We start from the raw sequence: 26,037 nt of genomic DNA, 5'->3' as shown, positions 1-26,037 counted from the left end.
TAGTTTCTTTGAAGTGCCCCTTTGTGAGATTTGGGACCTCATGCAATATAGGTTTTGGCATCACAAACTTTAGAGGCAGAAGGGGAGTCTTAGGAAGTCACATTTTATAGGAGGAACTGATACCCAGAGGAGTTCAACATTTCAGCCGTTATTCAGTTCTCTGGGTTCTCTACTGGGAGAAAAGGCTTTTGTCTTCTAGGCCAGTAAGTATTACTGCCCCAAAGCTACAGGCTCAAGGATGTGCAAACCCTAGGATTTAGTACAATCATCTTTACTAAATGCTGTTAAACATTTCAGCCAACAACAAAAATATTCAAGATGGAGGCACCTGGGTGGCTCAGTCGGTTAAGCATCTGACATCAGCTCAGGACATGATCTCACAGCTTGTGAATTTGAGCCCTGTATAGGGCTCCGTGCTGACAGCTCAGAGCCTGGAGCCTGCTTCAGATTCTGTGTCTCCCTCTCTCTCTCTCTGCCCCTTCCCTGCTCGTGCTCTGTCTCTCTCTGTCTCTCAAAAACAAATAAAAAATGTTAAAAAAATATTCAAGATGAAACAAAATTAATTTTTTAAAGTTAGGAACACAGTTCCTAGCTCAACATCAGAATTTCATAGCTGATTCGTTGATAAGGTGCTTTATCCAACAAATGCCATGTACTGTCATGGTGAACAAGATAGCACTACCCAGTAGTTGTTTACAATTTAGTAAACAAGGGGCAGACATGAAATCAAACAAAATAACTATGAACAGGTATGTACAAAGATCTAGAGAGTTATAGAAAGGTGTAACGCACTGATTCTCAACTGGGAGTTAGTTCCACCCCCATACACCTAGCAGACATTTGGCAATGTCTGGAGACAATTTTGACTGTCACAACTAGGGGAGAGGGTGCTACCAGCATTTGGTGAGCTGAGGCCAGAAATGCTGCTCACTGTCCTAAAATTCACAGAACAGCCTCCCATAAGAAAAACTTAGCCAGCTCAAAATGTCCACAGGCCTTACGTTGAGAAACTCCAGTATAGAGCCAGCAAAATATATTCTACAAGGGATGGGGGAGGAGAGTAAAGCTTAGGGGGTTGGTTATGGAAGAGTTTACTAAAGAGATAATGATTGGGGTTGGGAGAAAGGATCCCCAGCAGAAGGGACATGTGCAAAGCCACATATTGGCATATTTGGGCAATCCCAAACACCAGAGGAATTGTTGTGGGCATTAGGACTGGACAGCAGGCATTCCATAGGAGCTAGACATTCAATGAAATCTATTGAGTTAGAGAAAATCTGGTTCCGTGATGGCTCTTTATATGTTGGTCACTCAAGAGCACAATCTAGGTACAGATCTCTGTGAACTAAAACTGCCCAAGAAAGCTGTTTGAAATAAGGCTTTTCTCATCTTGTTCCTTAGGTCCTAGGGTTTTCCAGGCATTTGTTACTTTCTCAGAAATAGAGTTGGGGCTGTTTCAATGGAATGTGAACTCTGAGAGGTGGGATAGGTCTCTATTAAAGCCACTCAGGTGGGGTCTCAATACTGGGATCACGAGAAGAGATGATGTGGTTATTTCTCATGCATTATGCTTATAGGCAGATGATGATGTTTATTTATTTCCTCTTTCATAGAGAATCCCAGTCCAGAAATGGGAATATGTGAACCTTAAGATTAGACTGCCACCTTGAATCTAATTGGGTTGCCTTCCCTCTCCCCTCCCCCCCACAAAAAATGGGGGTGAGTGGGTAAGCCATTCCAATCAGGCTTTCTCTCTCTCTTAAGCTAATGATGATCAAAGCAACTGACAAACTGCCACGGAATCTGCTAGAACTCACTCTGGCCTTGCCCTATCCCCAGCTGCTGAACTTTTCTTCCTTCTGTCATGCTCTGAGCCCATTCCTAGCAAACTACCAGGCACCTGATTCCTGGTCTGCAGCTACCCTCGTCCTGTTGTGGTTTGATTCAAGTGCCTGCCTCTGTTCCCTGGTGGCCCAATGATAGAGCTTAATGGAGGTGAGTGACCCTACCTTAACTCAGCTAATTTTCTAGGCATAGTGTGGAAAACAAGATCACAGAAGAGGGTATGGATCTTACAGCATGAAAGGAAATTCAGGGAACTATTTAATTTATGACAGCTTATAGCTGCTATACTCTCTTCAGGTTTACTCTACTTGGTAGGCAAGTAATGATACCTACATAAACTTTTGAGAAAAATTAAAATAAATGCTATACAAAAATTTACTTTCTTTATTAACTAATCCCTTAATTTAATTCATTCATTAATTTTTTTTATAGTCTAAAGATTGTTTTATTTCAGTATGCATGGATCTGTTCCATCCTTTTCCTTTTAAGTTTTAATTCTGGTATAGTCAACATACAGTGTTATATTAGCTTCAGGTGTGCAAAATAGTGATTCAATAATTCTATGTTACTCAGTGCTTATCAAGATATGTGTACTGTTAATTCCCTTTACCTATTTCACTCATACTAATCACTTTTATTTTGTTTTATTTTATGTTTATTTATTTATTGAGGGGGGGCAGAGAGATAGGGGAGCAAGAATCCCAATCAGGCTCTGTACTACAATGTGGGTCTCGAACTCACAAACCATGATATCACGACCTGAGCTGAAATGAACCGAGCCGAAATCAACAGTCAGACGCTTAACCAACTGAGCCACTCAGGCACCCCTAATCACTTTATTTTAGATTGAAAAAATTTATTATGTATAACTTGGTTTGCTAGTTATACTATTACATGTGGTATTTTATATTTAGAACCAAACTGATTCTCACAGGGGTTAAACATTTTCTTTTTTGTCTTCCAGTTATTTTATTTTAGCTCTAGCTGCATCTTCCAAAATTGATGAATTAAATCTTTTTTTTTTTTTCACTACAGCGAGGTCTGGAGTTATTTATGCCTATTAGAATTCTGAAAAGTTATAAACGGAATTAGCATTAGCTACAATATCATTTTTAAAAATTTTAATTCCAGTATAGTTAACATACAGTGTTATATTGGTTTCAGGTGTACAATATGGTGATATGCCAATTCTGTACATTACTTGGTGCTCGTCACAATAAGTGTACTCTCTCTGGGGCACCTAGGTGGCTCAGTCGGTTGAGCGTCAGACTTCGGCTCAGGTTATGATCTCGCGGTCCGTGAGTTCGAGCCCTGCATCGGGCTCTGTGCTGACAGCTCAGAGCCTGGAGCCTGTTTCAGATTCTGTGTCTCCCTCTCTCTCTGACCCTCCCCCATTCATGCTCTGTCTCTCTCTATCTCAAAAATAAATAAACGTTAAAAAAAAATTTTTTTAAAAAGTGTACTCTCAACCCCCTTTGCCTTTTCCCCCCCCATTCCCCAATCCACCTCCTCTCTGGTAACCACCAGTTTATTCTCTGTAGTTAACAGTCTGGTTTTTAGTTTGTCTCCTTTTTCTTTGTTAATTTATTTAGTTTCTTAAATTCCACATATGAGTGAAATCATATGGTATTTGTCTTTCTCTGACTGACTTATTTCGTTCAGCATTGTACCCTCTAGATCCCATCCATGTTGTTGCAAATGGCAAGATTTCATTCTGTTTTATGGCTAAGTAATAACCCACTGCATATATTATACATACTACATCTTCTTTATCCATTCATCTGTCGATGAACACTTGGGCTGTTTCCATAATTTGGCTATTGTAAATAACACTGCAATAAACATAACGGTGCATGTATCTTTTCCAATCAGTGTTTTTATTTTCTTTAAGTAAATATCCAGTAGAATTACTGGATCATATATGGTAGTTCTATTTTTAATTTTTTGAGGAGCCTCCATACTGTTTTCCACAGTGGCTGCACCAGTTTGCATTCCCACCAACAGTGCACAGGGTTCCTTTTTCTCTATATCCTCGCCAACACTTGTGTTTTTTATTTTAGTCATTCTGACAGGTGTGAGGTGATATCTCATTGTAGTTTTGATTTGTATTTCCCTATTGATGAATGATGTTGAGCATCTTTCATGTGTCTATTGGCCATCTGCGTATCTTCTTTGGGGAAATGTCTATTCATGACTTCTCACTTTAAATTGGATTATTTGGTGTTTTGGTGTGGAGTTCTGTAAGTTCTTTATATATTTTGGATATTAACCCTTTATTGGATATATCATTTGCAAATATCCTCTCCTATTCAGTAGGTTGTGTTTTAATTTTGTTGAGGAGTTAAACATTTTTAATTGAATTCCTTTAAGATCTCTTCAGAGCTAAAATTAAGGACGTTATATTCATTTGAACCATGTTTTCCTGACAGACAAAAGAAAATGTGTATTTACAGAAAGAAAGCTGAAAAAAACTCACTAAAATTCATCAACAAGAAATTTTGACACCTGAATCATGTTCTGATATATCATATCTATCAGCTTCTACTTCTTATAAAGTTTAATTAAACATATATTAAGCATTAAGATAAGATTCCTCAGTTATGGAACCTTTAGGTTTGCTCTTAGTCTTATCTGTTCTTAGCTGTTGAAACAGAGTTATACCTATTTTGTTTATAATTTCTAGAGGGAAAAGTAAACAATACTGTCTACTCCTACTATACTCTTATTACTATTGTCTCTTCCCACCACATTCTTATTAAGGGGAAGTTAGTAAAAGTAGACACTTTTTCACAACAGTTAAAAATTTGTGTAATAGTGAGCTTCCCATGATTTCAAATGTTCAGGGAGTAGCTAGAAAGGAGTTAATTAAATGACTTATGATCTCTTTCAACCCTGACAAACTCTGGTTAAATGAACAAGTTCATAATCTTTCTTTCTTATGTGAAAGTGACAGGGCACACGAAGCATGCATATATTTTGCTCTGGTGCTTGAGCTGTTTGTGCCACACAGTTTGTTTTAGATGAATTATATTTCTCTGCTCTTAATTCTCTGCTCTGCTAATTTTTCAGCAATCTGCCCATCAGAGTTTTTAAAAATTACTTTGAAGAAATGAAAGCTGAAAAGCAACTAATGCCCTTTAAAAAAGGCAACAAATCCCTTTAAATATTTTGCTGATCCTGATTTCAAAAGTTCACAATCCAAAACTTTTCAGGAAGAAAAAAAAAAAAAACCTGGGAAAAATTAAGCATTTTTTTCTGCAAGTTTCCAGTAATTTCACTGCTCTACTTCGTCCTTGCCTTTTCTCTCCTTATAAGAATATGCAAGGTGAGTAGAAGGAGGTGGATATGCTTTCTTAAAAGTGATTGCTGCCATCCAGGAGCTTTCTAAGGATGAATTCTTATCCTGGACTTGAATTTCTTTCCTTCTGCCTTAAGGTTAGGCTTTCTCTAAGGAGCTGGCAGTAGGTGTGATTTCCTAAGGTTTCCAGGTAGAGAATTTTCAGAATCTCCTTTGTTTTTCAATTCTATTTTTCCCTCTAGAGCAGTGGGAAATTGTTCCAGCTGTTTTGCCTCACAAGTTTGATCCACTTATGAATTAAATTGCACAAAACATTGATTTGCCCTCTGCTGACTCAATGATTAGGAAAATGGGCTTTGGGGTCAGATAATCAGTTCAAATCCAGGCTCCACCACTTAATTACTGTGTGATCCTGGCAAGTTATTTAACCTCTCTAAGTTTCAATTTCCTTAAAAATGGAAGAATAATACTGATCTCATATGGTTGTTATGAGGATTAAATGAAATAATGTGCATAAAGCATTTCGCACAGCAAACGGTCAGTAAATATTAGTTAATATGATTAAAATAACCTTATTTTATAGCAGAGGCTATATTCTTGAAAGTCAGAGTAATTGGCAAAACATCAATTGGAAAGATATTAATAATAAAATAACAGGGTCGTGTAGATAGCTCAGTTGGTTAAGCATCTGATTTCGGTTCAGGTCATGATCTCGTGGTCTGTGAGTTTGAGCCCCACGTAGGGCTCTGTGTTGACAGCTCAGAGCCTGGAGCCTGCTTTGGATTCTGTGTCTCCCTCTCTCTCTACCCCTCCCCTGCTCATGCTCTGTCTCTCAAAAGTAAAATAAGACATTAAAATAATTAAAATAATAATAATAAAATAACAAAAAATCATATAATGTCAACAATAACATTAAATATATATTTTCATATCATAAAATTCACCCTTCTGAAGTTTACGATTCAGTGTTTTCTCACAGTCACAAAGTTGTACAACCATCACCACTATCTAATTCTAGAATATTTTTGTCACCACATAAAGAAATTCCATACCCATTACCAATCACTCCTCATCCCCTGCCTTGTCCTAGCCCTGGAAACCACTAGTCTACTTTAAATGTATTTTTAAAACACATGGAATAAAAATTCCTAAATGGCATCCATTTCCAAAACATACTGCATTCACTAGGATTAAAAACTAGCTCTGGTAGAGACAATCTTTCTCTTAAATTGCCAACTGGCCAGGTTCTCCCACAAGTTCTATCATATTCAGAATGCATCTAATTTTAAGTTTTCCAGACAGACTGATTAGCTTAAAACGCAATGTTGTTTTTGCTTGCATATTCCCTGAGGGGCATATTTTTATGAGTTTTGTCTTCTAAGCACATACTGAGAGGGTGGAGAATAACAGATTTTTTCCTCTTTATTTCCATAGAATTGCCCACTCAGCCTAGTACAAAAAAAGGGAATAAACATAAAAACTTTTTTTGTTATCTAATGGTTAATGGAACTTAAATGAATCATTAATATATGAAAGGATGGTAAATTAAAAAATTTTACTGTACAATAAGACCATGGGAGATAAGACTAGAAATATGAGTTTGCAACATGTAGAGAATTCTGAAATCTGCCTTTTTAATAAAACTAAAAACACCACATAACTTATTTTGGTATGCTATGGAAAGCAAAAGAAGATATTTGAGGCAGGGAAGGGTTAGCAATTATTATTAGTTCTATTATTATTAACTAGACTTTATAATTGATTAGATGATGGGGGAAAAAAGAGAACACCCAAAGATGACTCATATTTCAAAACTGGGATATTGGTGGTGCAACAGAAATAGGGAAGCCAAGAGCAGGAACTGATTAGGGAGAAAGAGGAGTTATGTTTCAGGCTTATTGAGTTTCAGGGACCCTGTTGCGAGCTCAAAGATATGGGCTCAGAGATACAGATTTGGGGAGCTCACCTTTATAGCAGTTGTACACAAAGTTTGGAATGAATGGCTTCCTTGGGAATAAGAGAGTACAGAGCTAGAAGAGAGCTGAAGATAGACCATAGTGATTGTTTACACTTAAGAAAGTGGAAAGAGGAAGAGAAACCAACCAAGGCAGAGGAGTGGTCAGAGAAAGGAGAACTAGAACAGAATCATGTCACAAGAGCCAAAGGGAAGACCCAGTAAGTTAAGAAGGATGAAGATTGAGAGTAGGTCATCAAATGAGTATTTAGCAAACTCCATGGCAAGCTTTCAGAAAACAGTTTTTATAGCATGCTGGGGTAGAGAGTTTGTTACAAGAGCAGAGATTCAGAAAAATTATTTTAAGTAAGAGGTAACCAAGAGGTAACCACACTGACCATGAGGATAAACATCCATGACTCCAACTCTTTTGCTGAGCCCCTACTATGGCAAGGCATTGTGTAGGCATACGAATCCAAGAAGAGTCCTATAACAGTGCTGTGGTTAATGTAATACAGCTACTCTCCACATTTGTTTCTCTCTATAATTCTTGTCTCTAACAGTTTACTGACTCCACCCTACATTTCTCCATGTCTTCTGTTTAAAATTTAGCTCCTGGGGCACCTGGGTGGCTCAGATGGTTGAGGGTCTGGCTCTTGATTTTGGCTCAGGTCATGATCTCACAGTTTGGGAGATTGAGCCCCATGTCAGGCCCCATGCTGACAACAGCTACTTGGATTCTTTCTCTCTGCCCCTCCCCTGCTCACGCTGTCTCTCTCAAAATAAGTAAACTTAAAATAAATAAATAAAATTTAGCTCCTAGATTCTGTTTTCTTTATGAGTATTCATGCCATGACCTTTCATGTTTCAAATTTTTAGGATTTGCTTCAACTGCCAATTTCCTGATTTTATTTTCAAAGTTAAATTCGCAAGAGGTTCTATTTTGCCCAGATCATCTTTTCCATTAGGTCACACCTTGGGTTGTTGAACAGCCTATGAAATGGGTCAGAATCCTACCTGTATTTTATTTATCTGTGGCTTGGGAGAGAGAGTAAAGGCCACATGATGAATGTAGTCTTGACCTTTAGCATGGACTATAGGAATGTCAGCAACTACAATTAACACATCTAGTAGGTATTGGGGATGCATCTTGGTTTAAAAATCCAAGTATGCAAAGAATAGTGCATAACCCTTTCCATAACACTGCTTAATATTGACTTTGAGTCTCCATTCCTGTGGGCTGGAGAGAAATTCAACTTGTAATCTTTGGGGACAGACATGTGCACTGATTACCACTGGTCAAGGTGGTGTATGAAGGACATACTGAAATATCTCTATCCCCCCTCCCCCAACCAAATACATAGAAATGTTGGTTAAAGTGCCAAAAACAATTTAAGCTTAGGTTTTCAAATGGTAGAATAAAAATAGTGATTTTATTTCTTTTTTGCTCAGAAACTCATCCTTCTTTAACTCAAAACTACAAGGAGAATGAAAACTAGACCAACTCTATTTGCAATACAACTAGAGACATCTGTAAGCCTAGACCACAACCCTTTGAGGAAGGATGCTTCCTTTTTTTTTTTCCAGAAGAAACAGAAAGCAGGAGGACTAGGGGTAAGGTGGCAGACCTTTGACAGAATAAGGCAGCATATTCTCCAAGATAATTGGGCTTACATGCAGTATGCTTAGAGAACAGCTTTAAATGCCTTTATGACCACAGTAAATACAAGAATGCAAAGCCAGGTACATAAAACAAGAACCACACAAGTAACAATTATATATATGTGCTGGGTCCCAATAAACTGAAAGCACTTTTTATATTCCCCATCATATCTTTAACACACCTTTTTTGGTTACCTTTGAGAAGGAAGTAGCCACATTCAAATGAGTTAAGGTATAAGAAATAAAAAGGACCACAAACTTTATTAAAAGTAAATAAACGTAACATACAATATGTACAGATGGCACATGGTGCCAATTTTATTTGTAGTTATTATAGTACTCCAACTCATGTTTACAAGTTAAACCTTTGTCACAGCCTTGGCTAAATCTTGAACTAGTGCAGAATTTAGTTGTGCTAGAGTGCTGATCTTAGCATGCTTAGATGTGGCATACTTGTTCTTGATAGTCATGTGCTTTGTAAGCCCACGATTCACCATGACTATATTCTTAGCCAGGTGTTGCATAATATTTAGAAGGGATTCTTCAGTGTATGACAGGTAATGCTGTCAAGTTGGTGTCCATTCACCTTTGTCGAGAATTTTTAGTGCCAGGCAAAAAGTTCCTGCTGCAATCTGAGAGGAGGAAAGTGCACCATATCGTAATCCAGCATAGTTAGTTCCATCAGGTATTTGGCCAAAGTATGTTGCTCAATACCAACCTCTCCAATCTTAGATGCTCTCTGAAGGAAATGCAGGGGTAGAAATCCAGACCAAAATGTAAAGATCTTAGAATCTTCATTTCCATCTGTCTGATTTGGTGCTTGGTGTAAGAGTTGTCAGTCACAAAGGCAAAGTTACCAATTTCTGGAGAAAACATTTCTTCCTATTTACTTGCAATAAACCTGGCAGTGACACCAACCAGCTACATCATCTTCTTGGGTACACAATTATTCTGCATGAGCCGATCAATAAGGGAAACAGTCATGTACATGGTCTCCTGCAGTAACCTGAATTTCATTTGAACCTGCACTAGCCAGTCAATTAGGATGGTTCTCATGTTTCCAGTGACTTCACAACCCAGTAGGTATTTTGGTCTTACTGCTTGCTCTTCCTCAAGTTGTCTCAGATAAGCATAAATATCTTTCACATATTCACTACAAAGGTTTGGATCAGCTCCATCTTCTGCATCCACATCATTCACTGTAAGAATTACATCAGTGAGAGCCTGACACAGATATTCTTCTGCAGGAGCACATCCAGACGTTTCCATTGGGCTTGGAGATGGAGTAGCAGCCAAAATAGGCTCCGGAGAAAGTTTTCTTCTTCTTTTTTTATTTTTTTTTATTTTTTTTTAACGTTTATTTGTTTTTGAGACAGAGAGAGACACAGTATGAACAGGGGAGGGGCAGAGAGAGAGGGAGACACAGAATCGGAAGCAAGCTCCAGGCTCCGAGCCATCAGCCCAGAGCCCGACGCGGGGCTCGAACCCGCGGACCGCGAGATCGTGACCTGAGCCGAAGTCGGACGCTCAACCGACTGAGCCACCCAGGCGCCCCTGTTTTTCTTCTTTAACAGGCTCATGTTCTGGCTCTGGTTGTGGCACAGGTACAGACACAGCCTCAGGTGCTTTGAAGTTTTGGTATTTTTTTAGCAATAACTTTTCCAGGAGCAAAAGTTTTTGCTTCCTTTTTCAGAGGCAATTTGGCTTGTGGCTGTTCACTGACTTTGTTACCAAGCATGTGATAATGGATGCTTAGGAATGTAGATTTTGTACAAAACAAGAGTGATACAGCTCTCCAAAGGAAGTGCCAAGATCCACAAGCACTTGTAGGGAACAATGAGAACAGGCAAGCAGGCTAAAGCAGGAGCTTTTAAATACCCTTTTGTCACCAAAACTGGAAATATAGGAAGGTGAAATTGAACAAGGACAAAAAAGCCATATTTATGGAAAGCAGTCTGTTGGTGAGGAAGAGTGGAGGGGACAGACTGCATTGTAAGCAACTCTGCAGTGCTGATCGTGGGGGAAAGTGAGGGCTATACAAACTCATACGCACATTGTTTCATAAAGAAAATAGCCTCAAATATGGTCCTGTCCCCATCCTCTTGCAAATTTCATATAATAGCTGATTTTGGAAAAACTCACCTTATTCAAAGATGTTTAAAGAAACAAAAAATAAACAGCACCTATAAAAAAGAATGGGAGAAATGTCCAGAGCAAAGCACAGAGAGCTAGAAAATGTCATTGGAAAGTAAGAAAAGGAAATTAAGAGGAATGGAGGCTGAGTAAGAAGCTCCAATGTTTGTCTGATAGAAGTTTCAGAAAAAGAGACTGGAGAGAATGGTGGAGAGCTAATATTCAAAGAGAAAATGGTTATATTAGATCCAAGCAGGCAAGATCCAAGTTTGGAGAGATCAAGTGTCAGGGATAGGGAACATAGGTGGAGTGTGAAACTAGGGAACAAAGGCCTAGGAACATAAGCCAAAGCACTTGGACCGAAAGAGGTGAAAATATAGGTATGGGAAGAGAGCAACAGAAAGAGTCATCAATGAATGGAATTTGATGATGAGTTAAATAATTTTTACCCATGTTCCCCTGACAAGAACAGATATGAATATGAGTGAAACTAAATCCACAGATAAAAGTAAATACAAACTTCTAACTGGGAATGGGGGGGGGGGGCTAAAAATGAGAAAGGAGTTCTGGATACTCAAATTTTCGAGGGGGTGTACAGCAGATGGAGAGAACTCTGGTTCTAGAATTCTTTGGATTCCCTTGATTCTACCACTAACTTGAGTATCACAGCAAGTTCTGAATTCTAGTTTCCCTTTCAAGAGCATGAGATGTAACCCATGAGCCAATCCTCAGGGATTCTGCCTCAGATAAAATCTTCTGTCTATATTTAAGTTTTTCATCCTTCAGAGGACATAATATACAAGTTGAAAATAGTTTATACACATTTAACATTTTTTTCTCCCATAATAATCTTCCTCACTTTTGTCTGTCTAAGGTATAATCTTTCAAGTCCCATCTTAGAGATCCTAGATGTTTCCCTTGACCAACCCCCTAGTCAAGTGCCAGGGACCCATCCATTATGTTCCCCTAAAACATTCTTATCTTCATCATGCACATTATCATCCTACGTTGAGGAGGTCTCATCTCAGTCCCCATTTTAATTGTCCTGAATCATAGACTTTCAGCTTTAGCATTTATTTAGGAAAGAGTAAGAATACACAGAGCTGGCCATGGTACATGCTGGGAGCAATGGGTGCTTGTATTTGAAAGTCTGGGGTCGGCAAGGTCATTTTAGGACTTCTGGTAGAAAACTTCATAGGAAGCAGAACCCAGAATTCTGAAATCTGAGCAGTCAATAGTTATAACTATGTCCTCCCACAGTTAGTCAGACAAGCCCCAATGGGCACCTGAGACCCCAGGAATTCAATTCTGGTAAAGATGTGGCCTGTGAGATGAAACTATAGCCCCTCCTTGCACAGACAGGCCCAACCCATGGCTGGTGAGATAGGATACAGATGAGTGGAATGGAACAGAAAAACAGTACCCACCTAGACCTGGGCAATACTTGTCCTTTCCTGGGCCTTACTTTGAGGCTCCTAGTCTGAGCCTTCTCCAGTAATGTTCCTCTTCACAAGACAAGGAGCCCATGAGACTAAGGAGCTTATGCCCTCTCCTACTTTGAATCACATACCATGTATCCAGGACTCCAAAATTCTCTGCCCAAAAGATTCTGAGCCCACCTCTAGGGCCTCCATAGCTCCCAAAGGCAGCTGTGTGCCCAAAGGGCACCTGTGTGTTGGTGTGTGTGTGTGTGTGTGTGTGTGTGTGTGTGTGTGTGTGTGTGTATGAAGCTTGGTTGTGTGGACTGGGCTCTCCACACATGTGATTATGAGGTATACAGGACAGGGTAAGGGGTTCCCTGAGAAGTGAAAAGAAGAATGGGCCAGGGGCTTCTAGTTGTACTTTATCCTCACCTATAAATGTTAGTGGAGACCCAGACGTGAGCAGCTTATGGGCAGAGCCTCTCTCCAGTTTACGCATTTTAATGCCCTAGCAAGTATGGGCATCAGGACAGAGCTAGCATTGAATACTTACCTCATTAGACTCTTAGGAATTGAGATCGAAGGCATTTCTGGTGGTTACACATGAAATAGTAGTTATAATATAGCATTCAACAAGATAGGATACTGTTCAGTATAAAAATTTTGGCTCTGGAATCAGTTATGGCTTCAATTTTTTTAAATTGAGGAAAAACTTACATGACAAAATTAACCATTTGAAAGTGTACAATTCAGTGAGTGACATTTAGCATATTCACAATATTCTGTAACTATTGCCTCCATCTAGTTCCAAAATATTTTTAAAAATTGTTTTTAACATTTATTTATTTTTGAGACACAGAGACAGAGCATGAGTGTGGGAGGGGCAGAGAAAGGAGGAGACACAGAATCTGAAACAGGCTCTAGGCTCTGAGCAAGCTGTCAGCACAGAGCCGGATGTGGGGCTTGAACAGTTTTGCAAGTTCAATAGTTGTTTGTGGAGTTCTCCCTGGAGAACTTAGTGACGTCAGTCCTGAATTCAATTTTTTCAATTTTAAGTACTAAACTCAATTTAGTACTTAAAATTAAAAGTTGGGGATTAAGCGTATTTGGTGTAGGTGAGAAAATAAAATGAATCTAGCAGCTGCTAAGGGCTCATTGCAATGTTACTCTGTAGAAAAGTGTGTGATGGTTACCATTTCAATCAATAGAAAGGGTTGGGCTCCTTTTCCAGTTTAATCCTTTCCCTGACTACTCCTGTTTCACTGATTTTTTTTTTAATGTTTACTTATTTTTTGAGAGAGAGAGAGAGAGTGTGCAGGGGAGGGGCAGAGAGAGAGGGAGACAGAGGATCCAAAGCAGGCTCCACGCTGACCTCAGAGAGCCCGATGCAGGGCTTGAACTCATGAACTGTGAGATCGTGACCCAGCTAAAGCTGGACACTTAACCAATTGAGCCACTCAGGTACCCCATACTGATTGATGTTCTTAAAGTCTTATCTAGAGCCTCTACTGAGTCCCAAAACCAAAATCCCAAAAGTGTTTAGAACTACAGAGAAAAAAAGAATTTTTTTCCTGAGTACTCTTCTCAAAATGAAAGGTGGGAAATACTAGGTAATTATAGCACCTGCTCAGTTCATTGAGTTCCAACTTGGACATCCAAGTCTATCTAGAATAAATAAGAGTAGATTTGCTGGCTTGAGATGTCTGCTTGATTATAAAAAGAATGGATTATGGAAATCATTCAGAAATGATGTGTTGCTTCTCTACAATTGCTTCTCTTTTGGAAAATAATCTTTCCTAACCTTCTCACTTCTTTTTTTTTTTTTCTGTTTGTTTTTTACAACTTCCTTTTGGGTACATAGTCATACATAGACAGAGGTGGTCACGTAGGTGATATGATTAGAGCAGAGCCAGGAAAGCAACATGTAAAAGAAATTTTGCATACACAAGTCTGAAATTCTGTGATTTAAGATGTATTACTTTGGGGCTGCCTGGGTGGCTCAGTTGGTTAGGCATCCAACTTTGGCTCAGGTCATGACCTTGTGGTTTGTGGGTTTGAGCCCTGCATCAGGCTCTGTGCTGACAGCTCAGAGCCTGGAGCCTGCTTTGGATTCTGTGTCTCCCTTTCTCTCTGCCCCTCCTCAGCTTGTACTCTGTCTCTCCCTGTCTCTCAAAAATGAATGAATGTTAAAAAAAATTTAATGTATTACTTTGGGATTGGAGGGGAAGATCACAGAGTAGGAAAATCCGAGCCCACCAACTTCCATGGACATACATATCAAGGCTGCAAGCACATATAGAGCAACTCTCTCAGAGAATGACCTGGAGCCTAGCAGCCAAAGATATAATTAAAGAGCCACACTGAGAAGGGCAGGAGGGAAAGTCATGCAGTCTGGTTGGAAACCAAACGTTGGTGTGGTGACCTGCAAGGAAGAAGGATAACACGGGCACTGAAGTCCTTCCAGAGAAGTGAGGGGTTCAAGTCCCATATCGGGCACCCTGTGAATCTGCACTGGGGAGATAAGTCCCCATAACATCTGGCTTTGAAAGTAAGTGGGGCTTAACTCTGGGAGAGTTGGAGGGTTATAGGAAACTGAAACTCCATTCTTAAAGGGCCCACAAACAATCTCTCTTGCTCCAAGACCCAGCACAGAGATAGCTGTTTGAAAATCATGTAGCGTATATGTGAAGGATATTTATTGATTAATTTTAGGTGTGTGCTCAAAGGGCAAGGATCTGTAGGAACCTTGTCCAGGAAAAGAAGCACAGAAGGCACCATTTTTCTTGCCCTCCTTCAGCCTAGTTGGCTTGATGCTGGCAGGTGCCAGTTCTGACACTCTCCATCTACCTTGCTAGTACAAATTGCCTGTCCCTGTGTTCCCCCACAGACCCACAATGCCCAATCTGCCTCACCAGGTGTTTCCCCCAAGTGGCTGCACCCTCAATCATCACACCAAGCAGGCAGCCTCAGCTGGGACTGGCGCCTTGAAAAGTGACTCCTGTCCTGGGAGGCAGGGGGGCCAGCCCTGCCCACCAACACACCTGCAATGGTCACAGCCAGGCCTTGCAGCCAGCTACACCCAGGACCAGCCACACTCACCAGCATGCTCAAAGCAGTTGCAGCCCAAGCAACAGGAGGGCACATGCAGCCCACACAGGAAATACCGCTGCAGTGCCTGATTCTGATGACCAGGAGGGACTGCATTTCTGGGCCCCACAAGATGACTTCTATATAAGACTACTACCTTCAAGAATAGGAAGTATAGCTGATAACAGACAGACAAAATGAGAAGACAAAGAAATATGTTCCAATGAAAGAACAAGATAAAACCTCAGAAAGAGAACTAAACAAAATGGAGATAAGCAATCTACGTGATAAAGAGTTCAAAGTAATGGTCATGAAGATGTTCAATGAACTTAGAAGAAGAGTGGAAGAACTCTGTAAGAACTTCAACAAAGAGATGGAAAATAAAAGATAGATAGAACCAATCAGAGCTAAAGAATACAATAAATGAGAGTGCTGCCAACACCCTGGAGGAGAAGCAGAGGTCATTACTGAATTTGAAATATTTAAAGTGGATACAAAATTGAATTTGAAATATTTAAAGTGGATACAAAACTGTTTCAGCAATGCAGACAATTAAGTGTGTTGTTGTGGGCAATGGTGCCTTTGCTAAAACATGTCTCCTGATATCCTACACAGCAAATTACCATCAGAGTATGTACCGACTGTTTTTGACAACTATGCAATCACAGTTATGACTGGTGGAGAGCCATATACTCTCGGACTTTTTGATAGTATAGGGCAAGAGGATTATGACAGATTACGACCGCTGAGTTATCCACAAACAGATGTATTTCTAGTCTGTTTTTCAGGGGTCTCTCCATCCTCATTTGAAAATGTGAAGGAGAATTGGGTGCCTAAGATAACTCACCACTGTCCGAAGGCTCCTTTCTTGCTTGTTGGGACCCAAAGCGATCTCTGAGATGACCCCTCTTCGATTGAGAAACTTGTCAAAAGCAAACAGAAGCCTACCACTCCAGAGACTGCTGAAAAGCTGGCCCGTGACCTGAAGGCAGTCAAGTATGTGCAGTGTTCTGCACTCACACAGAAAGGCCTAAAGAATGTATTTGATGAAGCAATATTGGCTACACTGGACCCTCCAGAACCGAAGAAGACCCACACGTGTGTGCTGCTATGAACATCTCCCGAGCCCTTTCCATGCAGCTGGTGTCAAGCATCGTACTAAAAGCAATGTTAAATCAAACTAAAGATCAAAAATTAAAATTCGTTTTTGCAATAATGACAAATGCCCTGCACCTACCCACATGCACTTGTGTGAGACAAGGCCCATAGGTATGGTCCCTTTCCCCCTCTCAGTACTAGTTAATTTGAGTAATTGTGTATTGTTAGAAAAGTGGTTAGTACTAGTTTTTGTTTTGTTGTTTCAAAAAAATTTTTTTTTTTTTTGTTTAAAAGCAAGGCATGCTTGTGATGACTCTGTAAAAGACTAATTTGGTTGTTGGGAGCTGCTTCCAGGGCTCCATTCACTCTGCAGAATAATCTGGGACATTTAGGGTTTTTTTGTTTTTGTTTTGGGGGGGGGGTGTATGTGTGGGGTTTGTTTTCATTTAGTCATGTTTTTTAAATTCAATAACCATTTTACAGCCCTTAAGGGGAAGAGGACAGAATAACTCCACATTCCACTTCCTAGATCTAGTTTAGAACACTTGTCCCCCACCTGGTGCTCTTAGGAAGGAGTATAGTAAATAACTCATTTAATAACATACTCCTTTTTGAAAGTTGCCTTTTCTCTCTACCCTTTTTTTTTTAAGGGCAGGTAAGCTAGTTTATTAAATGTTATATGGACACATACTTGTACATTGATTCTTATTTGACACTAACTTATGATGAAATTCTTATTCTATGTATCAGTATAATTTGTGATGTGTTAGTAACATTGAAGTGGAGACTATAATACTGTTTATCAGTACTTGAATTTGTTATAACATTTTTCATTACTCTTTTCCCTTATCTTCTTTTTTTTAATATGAAATTTATTGTCAAATTGGTTTCGATACAACACCCTGTGCTCATCCCAACAGGTGCCCTCCTCAATACCCATCACCCACCCTCCCCTCTCTCCCACCCCCCATCAACCCTCAGTTTATTCTCAGTTTTTAAGAGTCTCTTATGGTTTGGCTCTCTCCCTCTCTAACTTTTTTTTTTTCCCTTCTCCTCCCCCATGGTCTTCTGGTAAGTTTCTCAGGATCCACACAAGAGTGAAAATACATGGTAGCTGTCTTTCTCTGTATGACTTATTTCACTTAGTATAACACTCTCCAGTTCCATCCACGTTGCTACAAAAGGCCATATTTCACTCTTTCTCATTGCCAAGTAGTATTCCATTGTGTATATAAACCACAATTTCTTTATCCATTCATCAGTTGATGGACATTTAGGCTCTTTCCATAATTTGGCTATTGTTGAAAGTGCTGCTATAAACATTGGGGTACAAGTGCCCCTATGCATCAGCATTCCTGTATCCCTTGGGTAAATTCCTAGCAGTGCTATTGCTGGGTCATAGGGTAGATCTATTTTTAATTTTTTGAGGAACCTCCACACTATTTTCCAGAGAGGCTGCACCAGTTTGCATTCCTACCAATAGTGAAAGAGAGTTCCCATTTCTCCACATCCTCTCCAGCATCTATAGTCTCCTGATTTGTTCATTTTGGCCACTCTGACTGGTGTGAGGTGATAGCTCAGTGTGGTTTTGATTTGTATTTCCCTGATGAGGAGTGACATTGAGCATCTTTTCACGTGCCTGTTGGCCATATGGATGTCTTCTTTAGAGAAGTGTCTATTCATATCTTCTGCCCATTTCTTCACTGGATTCTTTGTTTTTCACGTGTGGAGTTTGGTGAGTTCTTTATAGATTTTGGATACTAGCCCTTTGTCCCATATGTCATTTGCAAATATCTTTTCCCATTCCGTCGGTTGCCTTTTAGTTTTGTTGATTGTTTCCTTTGCAGTGCAGAAGCTTTTTATCTTCATGAGGTCCCAATAGTTCATTCTTGCTTTTAATTCCCTTGCCTTTGGAGATGTGTCAAGTAAGAAATTGCTGTGGCTGAGGTCAGAGAGGTTTTTTCCTGCTTCTCCTCTAGGGTTTTGATGGTTTCCTGTCTCACATTCAGGTCCTTCATCCATTTTGAGTTTATTTTTGTGTATGAAAGTGGTGTAAGAAAGTGGTCTATTTTGTGTAAGAAAGTGGTCTAGTTTCATTCTTCTGCATGTTGCTGTCCAGTTCTCCCAGCACCATTTGTTAAAGAGACTGTCTTTTTTCCAATGGATATTCTTTCCTGCTTTGTCAAAGATTAGTTGGCCATACTTTTGTGGGACCAATTCTGGAGTCTCTATTCTATTCCATTGGTCTATGTGTCTGTTTTTGTGCCAATACCATGCTGTCTTGATGATTACAGCTTTGTAGTAGAGGCTAAAGTCTGGGATTGTGATGCCTCCCACTTTGGTCTTCTTCTTCAATATTACTTTGGCTATTTGGGGTCTTTTGTGGTTCCATACAAATTTTAGGATTGGTTGTTCTAGCTTCAAGAAGAATGCTGGTGCAGTTTTGGTTGGGATTGCATTGAATGTGTAGATTGCTTTGGGTAGTATTGACATTTTAACAGTATTTATTCTACCAATCCATGAACACGGAATGTTTTTCCATTTCTTTGTATCTTCTTCAATTTCCTTCATAAGCTTTCTATAGTTTTCAGCATACAGATCTTTTACATCTTTGGCTAGGTTTATTCCTAGGTATTTTATGATTCTCGGGCAATTGTGAATGGGATCAGTTTCTATATTTGTCTATATTTGTCTTTCTGTTGCTTCCTTTCTGTTGTTTCATTATTAGTGTATAAGAATGCAACTGATTTCTGTACATTGATTTTGTATCCTGCGACTTTGCTGAATTCATGTATCTGTTCTAGCAGACTTTTGGTGGAGTCTATCAGGTTTTCCATGTATAATATCATGTCATCTACAAAAAGTGAAAGCTTGACTTCTCTTTGCCAATTTTGATGCCTTTGATTTCCTTTTATTGTCTGATAGTTGTTGATCATCTCAACAAGTGCAGAAAAAGCATTTGACAAAATTCAACATCCATTCCCCATAAAAACTCTCAACAAAACAAGTATTGAGGGAACATAACTCAACGTAATAAAGCCACATATGACAACCCCACTGGTAACATCATACTTAATGGTGAAAAGCTGAAAGCTTTCCTCTAAGATCAGGAAAAAGACAAGGATGCCCACTCTGACCACTTTTATTCAACATAGTACTAGAAGTCCTAGCCAGAGCAATCAGAGAAGAAAAAGAAAGAAAAAGCATCCAAATTGATAAGGAAGAACTAAAACTGTCTATTTGCAGATGACATAATACTATGCATAGAAAACCCGAAAGACCCCTCCAAAAACTATGAGAACTAATAAATGAATTCAGTAAAGTTACAGGCTACAAAATTATATACAGAAATCGATTGTGTTTCTATATACTAATAATGAAGTAGCAGAAAGATAAATTTAGAAAACAATCCCATTTACAACTGCACCAAAAAGAATAAAATATAAAATACCTAGGAATAAGTTTAACCAAGGAGGTGAAATACCTATCCTCTGAAAATTATAAGACACTGATGAAAGAAATTGAAGATGACACAAATGGAAAGATATATTGTGCTCATAATTCAAAGAATTAATATTGTTAAAAGATCCATACTACCCAAAGCAATCTATAAATTCAATGCAATATCTATCAAAATACCAATAGCATTTTTTATAGAACTAGAACAAATAATCCTAAAATTTGTATGGAACTACAAAAGATCCTGAATAGCCAAAGAAATCTTGAGAAAGAACAAAGCTGGAGATATCACAATCCCAGTTTTCAAACTATACTACAAAGCTACATTAATCAAAACAGTATGATACTGGCACAGAAAATAGACATACAGATCAATGGAACAGCATAGAGAGTCCAGAGATAAATCCTGGCATATATGGTCAATTAATCTATGATGATTAATTGAAGGCAAGCATATACAATGGAGAAAAGATAGTCTCTTCAATAAATGGTGCTAGGAAAACTAGACAGCTAACATGCAAAAGACTGAAACTGGGCTATACCATACACAGATAAAGTCAAAATGGATTAAAGACCTAAATGTAATACCTGAAATCATAAAACTCCTCAAACAAAACATAGGCAGTAAACTCTTGAACATCAGTCTTAGCAATATGTTTTTTTTATCTGTCTTCTCAGGCAAGGGCAATAAAAGCAAAAATAAACAATTGGGACTATATCCAGCTAAAAAGCTTCACAGTGAAGGAAACCATCACCAAAATGAAACAAAAACCTGTTAAATGGGAGAAGATATTTGCAAATGATACGAGGTTACTATCCAAAATATATGAAGAACTCATATAACTCAACACCAAACAGAAAAAAAAGAAAAAACAAATAATCGAATTAAAAAATGGGCATAGAAGGTGAATAGACGTTCTTCCAAAGAAGGTATACAGATGGACTACAGACACATGAAGAGATGCTCAATATCACTGGGGCACCTGGGTGGCTCAGTTGTTTGGGCATCTGACTTCGGCTCAGGTCATGATCTCACGGTTCATGAGTTTAAGCCCTGCATAAAGCTCTGTGCTGACAGCTTGGAGCCTGGAGCCTGCTTAGGATTCTGTGTCTCCCTCTCTCTCTGCCCCTTCCCTGCTCATGCTCTGTCTCTCTCTCTTCAAAAATAAATAAACATTAAATTTTAAAAAAAGATGCTTAATATCATTAATCACCAGAGGAATCCAAATCAAAACCTCAATGAGATATCACTCCACACCTGTCAGAATGACTAGTACAAAAAAGACAAGAAATAACAAGTGTTGGTGAAGAAGTGGATAAAAGGAAACCCTGATGTGCTACTGGTGATAATGTGAATTGGTGCAGCAACACCAGTATGGAGGTTCTTCCAAATATTGAAAATAGAAACACCACATGATCCAGCAATTCCACTTTTGAGCATTTACCCAAACAAAACAAAAACATTAAACATTTATTATTGTTTTTGAGAGAGAGAGAGCATGCACAAGCAGGGGAGGGGCAAAGAGAGAGGGAGAGAGAGAATCTTAAGCAGGCCTTGTGCTGTTAGCATGGAGCCTGCTGCGGGGCCAAACCCATGAACTCAGATATCATGACCTGAGCTGAAACCAAGAGTCGGATGCTTAACTGACTGAGCAACCCAGGCACCCCACAAAAACATTAATTTTATTAAAAAGATATGTTCACTCTTATGTTCATTGGAGCATTACTTACAAAAGCCAAGATATGGAAGCAACTTAAGAGTCCATTAATAGATTAATGGATAAAGAAGATGTGATATCTATCTATATCTATATCTATATCTATATCTATATCTATATCTATATCTATATCATCTATATCTATATCTATAGATATTGTGACAACATGAATGAACTTAGAGGATATTATGCTAAATGAAAAAATCAGACAGAGAAAGATAAATACTGTATGATTTCACTTATATGTGGAATATAAAAAATTAAATGAACAAACAGGGGTGCCTGGGTGGCTCAGTTGGTTGAAAGTCCAACTCTTGATTTCACCTCAGGTCATGATCCCAGGGTTCTGGGATTGAGCCCTGTCTCCGGCCACACTAAGTGTGGAGCCTGCTTAAGGTTCTCTCTGTCTCCTTCTACCCTGCTGTCCCCTATTTGTGTGCACTCTTTCTCTCTAAAAAATTTAAAAGAGAAAAAAAAAAAAAAACAAACCCGAACAAACAAAACAAAATAGAAACAGACTTACAGATACAGAAAATCATCTGGTGGTTGCCAGAGGGGAGAAAGATGAAGGGATGGGTAAAATAGAGGAAAGGGATTAAAAGGTACAAACTTCCAGTTATAAAATAAATAAGATATGGGGATGCAATGTACAGCACAGGAAATACAGTTAATAGTATATAACAACTTTGTATGGTGACAGATGGTAGCCAGATTTACCGTGATCACTTTACAATGTATACAAATATTCAATCACTATGTTGTATACCTGAACCTAATATAATATGTATGTCAACTATATTCCAATTAAAAAACATGTTTTAATGTATTACTTTGGGCTACCAGCTCAAAATGGCAGGCTGCACCTACTTGTCCACCTTGTCAAAATCCTAATTTTATAAAATGGGGTGCCTGGGTGGCTCAGTCAGTTAAGTGTCTGACCTTGGCTCAGGTCACGATCTCACAGTTCATGAGTTGGAGCCCCGCATCGGGCTCTGTACTGTCAGTGCAAAGCCTGCTTCGGATCCTCTGTCCTCCTCTCTCTCTGCCCCTCCCCCACTCGCACTCTCTGTTTCTCTCTCTCAGAAATATATAAACATTAAAACAATTTTCATAAAGTATATATACCAAAGAATAAATCCATAACTGTGCTATAACATAGGGAATAGCTAGCAGTGGACCAAAAACATTAGGGACTTTTGCGTGATAATAAAGAAAATGGGATTTAGTGGTATAGAAACCAAACAGCTGAAAAATCTATAGTGCAACAGTAGAAAAACAGAAGATTGCTGAAGTGTTCAGTCTTGACAAAATTCTGTAATGACTCTAAATTTAAAGCCACTTATACTCACAGAAGAATGAAGCTAAAGAAAGGTCAGTTGAGTATCAATTGAGAGATTGGCAAAGATGGACCAATTCAGGCTTATTTTTCACTCAGGCCCCAGATCAAGGTAGTTAGCATTCTTTATTGTCTTTCTTTGCCACTCCTTCACCAAAATTGTAGTTCTTCAAATACCCCAAACTTTATTGAAAAGTCTCAGGTCCAACTCCTTATGTTGGTGCAGGTCTAAGGATTGTTAAATCTGAGTTTTCCTGAGTCTTAGTAACTCTAACCTACCTCAATGCTTTTCTGTTCTATATTCTTTTTTTTTGACTTAGGAATTTCTCTTTACTTTCTTGTACACTCAGGTATGCATTTCAAAGGATGTCTGTTACATCTTAATTGGCATTTCTGTGTGTTTTATAGTGGTGGGTTTTCCAGGATAAATGGTTCACAGTATTGCCAGAAATGGAACTTAAGAGTATATCTTTAAGCATTTTTTTTTTAAAAGAAAGGCTGAATAGGGAGTATATTCCATTGGAATAATTTCACTTCCAGGAATAACGGCCCTATTTTGTCCTGACATTTGAATAAAAGTTTGTGTAGACTTCAAATTTTAGGTTCCAAACATTTTCCTCTCAGTACTTTATGGACATTTTCTATTATTTGCATTTAGTGTTGCAGAAGAGAAATCCAATGCCAGTTTGATTCTCATTTCTTTTAGGAAATCTAAATGATCATATAACTATTCAAGAAGTAAATCAGTACTTCCAGATAATACAAAATCAGAAAATAAAGCATCAATTCTAGAAGGTATACTGGTGAGTTTGACCAAATTACTCAAGGAACAGATAATTCTATTATTTTTTCACAGTCTCAGAGAAGAGATAAAGAAGGCACACTCCCCAATTAATTTTATGCAGTTAGTATTACTTAAATAAGAAAACCAGACAAGGATAGCTTTAGGGAAAAAAAAAAAGAAAAGCAATCTCAGTCATGAACATAGAGGTTGAATCCTAAATAAAATATTACCAAACCAAATCTATCAGTACATAATTAATATATCATGATCAAGATGGATTAATTGCAGGAAAAGAAGGTTGGTTTAACATTAAATAACCTAGAAAAATCCTTGCACGTGTGTACTAGGAAACATGTGAAAGAATGTTCATAGTAGCATTGGTTGTATGGCAAAACACCAAAACAGTCCAATTGGCTATCAATAGTAAAATGGGTAAATAAATTTTCATCAATAGAATATTATACAGAAGTTAAAACAAATGATCTTTAGTTCTGTGTATCAACACAGATGAATCTCAAAAATTATGCTGACCAAAGAAAGCAAGTCATAAATACATAAAATATAATTTTGCTCATATAAACATCAAAATAGGCCACAAAGGAAATGATTAACACAAAATTCAGGATAGTAATCATCTCAGGAATATCGGGAGGGGCATATAGGTGGTAGAGTGTATGTATATAGATGATTTCTGGGGTAGCTGGCAAAGTTCTCCTTTCATGGCTCTTCATCTATTAAATCAATATGCTATACATTTATTTCATGCTGCTTTCTGTATGTTATGCTTAAAAACTTCTTAAGTTTTAAAAAATTAAGAAATTTTGCTCATTAAAAGATATCATTAAGAAAGTGAAAAGGTGGGGTGCTTGGGTGGCTCAGTAGATTAAACATCCAACTCTTGGTTTTGGCTCAGGTCATGATCTCATGGTTTGTGGGATCAAACCACACGTTGGGCTTTGCACTGCACTGACAGTGTGGAGCCTGCATGGGATTCTCTGTCTCCCTCTCTCTCTCTCTGTCCCTCCCTAACTTGTACTCTCTCTCTCAAAATAAATAAACAATAAAAAAAATCCTTTAAGAAGAAAGAAAGAAAGTGAAAAGGCAAGCCACAGAGTGGAAACAGATATGTGTGATATATGTATCTAATGAGGAACTCATATTTATAATATGTGAAGAACTCTTATGAATAAATAAAAAAGACACTAAATACACACTTCACCAAAAGGGGAGATGAAAATGGACAATTAACATTTGAAAATGGGCCCAATATCCATAGTCATAAAGCAAATATAGATTAAAGCCACAGTGTAATACAGGTACATACCCACCAGAATGGCTAAAGTGAATATGCTAAGTCTTCACAGCACTGGTGGCCGTGTAAATCGATACTGCCACTTAGAAAACAGTGTGTCAGTATCTACTAAGGTGAATGTATGCCAATCCTATGACCCACTCCCACTCTTAGGTATATAACAAGAAAAAATATACATCTATATATATATATATACATATATATATATATAGATGTATATTTACATATGAGCAGGAATGTTCTCAGCAACACTGTTTATAATAGCCTCAAACTGGTAACTACCCAAAGGTCTATCAATAGTAGAATGGAGGAATAAATTATGGTATATTCGTGCAATGTAGTACTATACAGCCATGAGGATGGATGGACTACAATTACATAGAACAATACGTATAAATCTCACAAATGTAAGGTTGACAAAAGAAGTCAACAACAAAAGAGTACATAGTACATGGTTGTATTTGTATAAAATTCAAAAACAGGAAAAACTAATGAATAGTGTTGGAAGTCAAGACAGGGGTCAACCTTGATGAGGGATAGTACTTGAAGCAGGCCTCTGGGGGACTTCTGAAATGGTGGTAGTTTTCTGTTTCCTGATCAGGGCCATGATTACACAGATGTGCTCATTTTGTGAAAAGTCACTGAGTTTTATGCATGATTCTGCATTTTTCTGTATATATGTTATTTCTATAATGTGTTCTTTAAAAAGGAGGGGAAAGGCCTGGATGATATTATGGTTGATGATATTATGTCACTGAGGAATCTGATTGACCTTCCAATTCTTTGTACATGACTTGTAAAAAACAAAACAAAACAAAACAAAAAGGAAGTAACTAGTAGAATGGAAATTGAAAGTAAAACTTTTAAACAACACATGGGGAAAGTGGGTGGAGGGGTATACAAGTAGAAACATTCTTTGGTTGAATACTC

General features: G+C 38.4%; 1 protein-coding gene and 2 pseudogenes across 6 annotated transcripts in view; 2 read left to right on the top strand and 1 right to left on the bottom strand.

Moving 5' to 3' along the window:
- The first annotated feature begins 1,726 nt into the window (after positions 1-1,726).
- Positions 1,727-26,037, top strand: part of TRIM69 (tripartite motif containing 69) — a 37,506-nt gene continuing 13,195 nt past the window's right edge. The window contains exon 1 of one of the 6 annotated variants that reach the window (XM_015537405.2): positions 1,727-1,995. In XM_015537405.2, the coding sequence (XP_015392891.2) occupies positions 1,990-1,995 (6 nt within the window). In that variant the 5' untranslated portion in view covers positions 1,727-1,989. Of the gene's footprint in view, positions 1,996-5,085; positions 5,171-8,689; positions 8,712-26,037 lie in introns of those variants that run through there. The other 5 variants (XM_042988973.1, XM_015537406.2, XM_042988975.1 and 2 more) reach the window with 5 other exon arrangements.
- Positions 9,119-10,497, bottom strand: LOC102967782 (annotated as a pseudogene).
- Positions 15,943-16,514, top strand: LOC102952713 (annotated as a pseudogene).

The sequence above is a fragment of the Panthera tigris genome, chromosome B3 (assembly GCF_018350195.1).
Source record: "Panthera tigris isolate Pti1 chromosome B3, P.tigris_Pti1_mat1.1, whole genome shotgun sequence".
Lineage (NCBI taxonomy): Eukaryota > Metazoa > Chordata > Mammalia > Carnivora > Felidae > Panthera > Panthera tigris.
This window is presented reverse-complemented; position numbering and strand designations above follow the sequence as displayed.